This window comes from Triticum dicoccoides, chromosome 2B (genome assembly GCF_002162155.2).
Source record: "Triticum dicoccoides isolate Atlit2015 ecotype Zavitan chromosome 2B, WEW_v2.0, whole genome shotgun sequence".
Taxonomy (NCBI): Eukaryota; Viridiplantae; Streptophyta; class Magnoliopsida; order Poales; family Poaceae; genus Triticum; species Triticum dicoccoides.
In genome coordinates this window covers 474,152,925-474,159,488 of record NC_041383.1, presented here as the reverse complement: position 1 = coordinate 474,159,488, position 6,564 = coordinate 474,152,925, and the positions used below count along the sequence as shown (strand labels likewise).

Below are 6,564 nucleotides of genomic sequence, written 5' to 3'. Positions count from 1 at the left end.
ATACTTGCGTTGCGATGATGAAATATTATTCTGGTTCAGGTCCAGCCTTTCAGGGCCTGCCACTCTGATGTGTGGTTTCAGTTCAGTAAGGCAAAAAATTATAGTTGAAATGCAACTGCTATCATTACTCTGTCCTGGATTTTACTTCAGTTCTTGGTGCCTTATTGGTGTTACATGTCTCTGTTTTTGGCAGTCATAGCTTACCTCTTTTGATGCTTCTGGTGATTCTTTTGTGCATTAGGACTTTGCCAGGTTGGGATTTTTCTGATGTTGCAAATATGTGTGCTCTAACTGTGTTTATCCCTTCATTGCAGTGTGATTGCTTCAGTTTGCACCACTAAACAGGATGGATGAGGTAGACTTCCTGGTGGGAATAGGCATGAAGGAGGAGGATATTGCAACAATGCTGTTTGGAGAGAAAGTTGCTGAGCTGAGAGAAGACACATTTGATGGTTCTGAGAAGGAAAAACAAATCCTTGAGGGCATTTTTGGCAGCGGGCAGACCACTTCGCTACCAGGCGCAATCAAAGCATTGGTACCAGCGAGCACACCATCCGGCTCTGCATCCAACAACAGGATGGTCTACTGCCGCATAGTCGAGTCCTTTACTCACGGCAGCCTATCAAGCTATCATGTCTTATATCATAGCGCTAGTCAACAGATGCAGAATGCAATGCCTTGTACAGATCATCATGGCAGTGGCAGGCCTTCTGAATGTGAACTCGTGGTACAAGAGACGCCACCTTCCGGTGATCGGGTTTACACCCGCAGGGCTGTGATACGCAGGAGCCAAAGAGCAAAACAATGCAGTGTTCTGGATTGGGAGAGGGTTGACATTAACAGTGTGGTCGCACAGCGACGGGATGGCCGTGGTGGCTTTGGAATGCTCTGGAACCATCTCCGGCTGCACGCACATCTTCTGATGATGGACGCCGGGTGGAAGATCGAGGGCAGGGAAAGGGGGGACAAGAGTAAGGTCGACCTCATGTTCGAGTCGCCCGACAAAGAAATCCGCCTAGCTTCTCTTCCTAAGGCTTGGAAATGCTTTGGCCAGTGGTTGCTTATTCATTCGTCCCGATTTGATGGGAATTACTACGGAAAGGAATGGTTCAACATGTATGACTTTTGTTATGATTTGAAGAACACACTGTTATGCTTAGAGCACGAGGTCCGGCGCCCGAAGCAATCTCTATCCTTCCTCCACCAGTGGCAACTCCTCGATCCTTTCATGGCAGTAGTTTGCATCGATAAGAAGGTCGCAGCTCTGCGGAACGGAGTGGCACTGAAAGCTGTGAACAGCAGAGTTACAATCCTCAATTGCAGCGACATTAAGCTGTTGAGTCGCTTGAGTCGCAGGAATGTTAACAAGCCAGTTGCGATTAAGTATTCAAGCAACTCTAACGACACACATCCCAAGTCACGGAGAAGTCTTCTGCCGCTTCTTCTATCTGATGGCCAGCCTCACAAAGAGGAAAATTCTCTGCACAATGAGCAGTCTTTTATATTTGGAACAAGCAAGCATAGCCAATATGAAGTGCAGCAAAGGTACTTGACCATGGAAGAAATGAATGAAAGAAGCGTCAGAAATATTCCTCATCGTATAGTCAAAGGTTTCCAAGATGCAACAGAGCCCAGTTCAATGCCTACTTGCTTTAGTACAAAAAGAGAATTTCCATACTGTAAAATGGTTCAGGATACTCGAGATGAGTTCGACCCACCATATTTCCCGCCTAGTTATGCTTCAGATCAGCTGGATGAAAATGTGCAAATCAAGGGTCCAAGTTCTCATGCCGGTGAAGCGATGGAAATCGCCGCCGATATGGGTAACTCTGCAGACAGTCCTTCTGACGAGTTGCTCATAAGACCAGACCTGTTGTTTTCTCACGAGGTGGATGAGATGATCCTTGGAACGACAGATGGTGTCAGCAATGAACATCATGCTGCTGCAATTGTCTCTGATTACCAAGCAGGAACTGAGGATGGAAGGGGTGGACCTTCGTCTGGTACATTATCACTACCAGAAGAAACGGATGCACGCTTAGAAGCTATCAGAGATGATGTCAACAATGAACATGATATTGTTGTACCTGGATTCCAAGCAGGAATTGTACATGTGAGGGATGAACCTTCAGCTGGTGCATTGTCTCTATTAGCAGAAAAGGATACACGCTTAGAAGTTATCAGAGATGATATCAACAATGAACACGATGTTGTTGTTGTACCTGGATTCCAAGTAGGAAATGATGATGTAAGGGGGGGACCTTCCTCTGGTACACTGTCACTATTAAAAGCGAAGGGTACAAACTTGGAAGCTAAAGACATGGGCTTGGAACAGATGACAAAAACAGGATGGGTACCATCTGGAGCCACTGGTGGCCCATTGAAGATCTCCGAACCACAAGTATTGTTTGTGTCCCCACAAGACGGGAGACTCTCTTTCATGAACAACCGTACATTTAATCAAGATACGTTGAGCTGTCTTAATTTTTCCCATGATAGCATGGGGGCAAACATGCAGCTGGACATCCAGACATCTGCCTATGAAGCGAGCTTGATTCAGGGATTTTTATATCTTGATAGTGAGGGTTCTCCAATTGGTTGGGAAGTCATAAACCCAGAACCTCCTAACCAGATGATCTGTGGCCCTTCTTCTGAACCAAACTCAAAGGTGTCTGGACATTGTGGTGAGCTGAACATGCAGAATGAAGCACGAACATCTGAACAAAGGGAGATATCAGAGTCTGATCCAAGTAAAAATGGTAAAAAAAGGTCTGAGAAGGTTGCAGGTATCAAAGATGATGCCCTTAGAAAGAAACAGAAAGTAAATAGTGTTCATGCAAGTCATTGTGCAATTGGTAAGAATATGGACATTACAACTGAGGTTCCAGCTAGCTGTGTAGTTCACAATGGGAAAGAACAGATAGGTGCAACAAGCAGTGAGCATGCTTCTTCGAATCAAAAAAGGTCACAGGAGGCTGCAGATATCCAAGACGAAGTTCGTGAAAAGAAACAGAAAGTAAATGATGGTCTTATAAGCGACTCCATAATTGGTCAATGCATGGATGGTAGTACAGCTGAGAATCCTACTAGGTGTGTGACACGTTGTGAGGAAGTACAGATAAGTGCATCAAGTAGTGAGCAAGTCCATTTGACTCTAGTGCCCGAAATTAAAGAGCACAAGGAACAAGCTGAAGATAGCAGCGAACCCCCAAAACAGCTCGTGTCAGAACAACCACCCAAAAAGGATGTCAAATTTCGAAAGAAACAACCATGGAGGCGTAAATGCAGGTTTGACGAGGATGATCTTTTGATGACAGCTGTAATACATAGGCTGACCGCGCGTTACAGGAACCATTATAATCGAATGCTCATAAATAGAATTGGCTTGAAATCTCTTCCGAGGTCTCGCCTGCAGAATGAAAAAAAATGCGTCCGGCAGAAGTTCCCTAAAAGTGCAAGAACGGTGTTGAGCAAATTACTTGAGATGGGCATTGTTTGTACAATGAATATTCTCCAGTATAGAAGGCCAGGACCTAAGAACGTGTTGAAAGATGGGAACATAACCGAGCATGGCATAAGGTGCCGGTGTTGTGACACCATATTTACAATGTCCAACTTTAGGTGCCATGCAGGTCTCAAACAAGAAACTCTGACCCTGAATCTTTTCTTGGGTTCTGGTAAATCTTACAGCCTATGTCAGCTTCAAGCGTGGTTTATAGAGCAGAAGAAGAGGAAAGAACGTGCAAAAGATACTATGTCAGTACAAGCAGATGAAAATGATGACACTTGTGGATTATGTGGTGATGTCGGTGAACTAATATGCTGTGACAACTGCCCTGCTAGTTACCATCAGGCCTGCTTGCCTTGTCAGGTTTGTTTTCGAAACATTTCCCTTTTCTTTAGTTAGCCAAAATATAGAGCTATGTAGATGTACTTTCTGGGAAACTAACCAAATCAGAAATCAGTTTATGACGACTCTGAAATGAACTATGAACAACAAAGCCTTTCATTCCCAAAATGGTTGGGGTAGGCTAGAGTTGAAATTCATAAGATCTCAAAACCTAGTCATGGTTCTGTCATGTGGATAGCTAACTTTCACACACCACTCTCCATGACTAGTTCTTTGGTGATATTCCAGTCCTTCGGGTCTCTCTTTATGGACTCCCCCATATCAAGTTTGGTCTATTCCGACCTCTCTTGATATTATCAGCACACTTTATCCTCCCGCTATGCACAGGCGTTTTTGGAGGACCGTGTTGTATATTTGGTGCTATCCTAACTCTATCACGTATATCATCATTTCAGACCCGATCCTTTCTTGTGTGGCCCCATATCCATCTCAGCATGTGCATCTCTGCTATGCTTAACTATTGGACATGTCGCCTTTTAGTTGGCCAATATTTTGCACCATACAACATCGCAGGTCGAATCATCGTCCTATAGAAATTGCCTTTTAACTTTTGTTGCACCCTCTTGTCACAAAGCGCGCCAGAAGCTTGGTGCAACTTCATCCATCCGACTTCGATTCGATGACTTAGATCTTCGTCGATATCACCATCCTTCTGCAACAGTGACCCACATATCAAAAGGTGTCCTTCTGAGGTACCGCCTGTCCATAAAGGCTAACCTCCTTGTGCCTAGTAGTACTGAAACTACACCTCATGTACTCAGTTTTAGATTTCCAAAGTTTGTTTCCACGGTTCTAACTTTCTATTAATGCATATCTGATTATCATCGACTAGCACCACATCATCCGCAAAGAGCATACACCATGGGATATCTCTTTGTATATCCCTTGACCTCATCTATCACCAAAGCAAAAAATAGAAGGGCTCAAAGCCGACCCTTGATGCAGTCCTATTTTAATTGGAAAGTCATCAGTGGCACCATCACTTGTTCGAACACTTGTCAAAACATTATCGTGCATGTCTTTGATGAGGGTAATGTACTTTGTTGGGACTTTGTATTTCTTCAAGGTCCATCACATGACATTTCCCGGTATCTTATCGTAGGCCTTCTCTAGGTTAATGATGGAGGTCCTTCTTTTGCTCCTTGTATCTCTCCATAAGTTTGAGTACCAAGGAAAATAGCTTTCATGGCTGACCTCCCATGCAACTTATTTTTGTCACGCTTGTCATTCTTCTTAATCGGTGGTCAATGGCTCTCTCCCATAGCTTCATTGTATGGCTCATCAGCTTAGTTCCATGGTAGTTAGTAAAACTTTGAACATCCCTCTTACTCTTGAAGATTGGTACAAATATACTCCGCCTTCATTCTTCAGGCATCTTGTTGACCGAAAAATAAGGTTGAAAAGCTTAGTTAGTCATACTATCGTTGTGTCTCCTAGGCATTTCCACACCTCAATGGGGATACAATCATGGCTCATGACCTTGCCTCCTTTCATCCTTTTTAAAGTCTCACTGATCTCAGGCTCCTGGATTCGTCGCACAAAACGCCCGCTGATATCACCATCTATTCTTGATCTCCTCGTCCTTCACTAGTAGTCGATCTGCTCCATATTTGATGCATTTGACTTGGCTCGCATCCTTGGTCTTCCTATTTTGGATCTTGGCCATCTTAAGATGTCCCTTTTGCCTTCCCTCATATTTAAACGTTGCTAAAAGTCCTCATACGCCCGAACCCTTGCTTCACTCACAGCTCACTTTGCGGTCTTCTTTGCCACCTTGTACTTCTTTATATTGTTTGCACTCCTATCTAGGTGTAGGTGTCTGAACCAGTCTTTCTGCTCCTTAATAGCCACCACAAGCTTTTTTTGACAGACAACACTCTTTCCAAGTATCACCTTACAATCTAGGGAAACACGCTGTCTTCTCGTCCCGAGAGAACGATATTAATCTGGCTAGAGTGTTAACCACTACTAAAAGTACTAGAAGGGATACCCTCTTTTTAAAGAGGGTGTTAGCCACGATCATGTTGTAGGCTAAAGCAAAGCTTAAGACATCCTCTTCTTCTCGATTCATGCTGCTATAACCAAAGCCCCCATGCACTGCGAGTCTTAATAGCCTTTTGGACATCATCGCTCCACCTTCGAATATCTCTAGCTTCGCTTCTACTTTCCTTGGTCACCCCAAACTCCTCTGAAGCCACCTTCCGAACACAAGTCACCATCTTCATTCACATATTGTTTGCATCACCTCCTTCCTCCCAAGAGCCCTCCTTAATAACCCTCTCATTGAATGCCGGAAATGCCTCCCCTTGAGCTTCCACCACTTTGGTGCGCTTATCACACCGGACATGTATCCGGAAGCTAAGTCAGCATCCACAAGCTTATCTTGAGGGACAACATTCTCTCCAGATATCACCTTACAATCTAGGCAAGCAGGCCTGTATTCTCATCTCGAGAGGACAAAATTAATCTGGCTAGAGTGTTGACCACTACTAAAAGTCACTAGATGGGATTCTCTTTTTTTAAAGAGGATGTTAGGTACTATCATGTCATAGGCTAAAGCGAAGGTTAAGACATCCTCTCCTTGATTTCTGCTGCCATAGCCAAAAACCCCATGCACCACGAGTCTGAAATGAACTATGTGTAGGAACAAAATA

The 6,564-nt window shown here is 44.1% G+C and overlaps 1 protein-coding gene across 1 annotated transcript in view; it reads left to right on the top strand.

Moving 5' to 3' along the window:
• LOC119364315 overlaps positions 1–6,564 on the top strand; it is a 12,678-nt gene that overhangs the window by 801 nt on the left and 5,313 nt on the right. The window contains exon 2 of the mRNA XM_037629772.1: positions 315–3,871. Coding sequence (XP_037485669.1) covers positions 347–3,871 — 3,525 coding nt within the window. The 5' untranslated portion in view covers positions 315–346. The remainder of the gene's footprint in view (positions 1–314; positions 3,872–6,564) is intronic.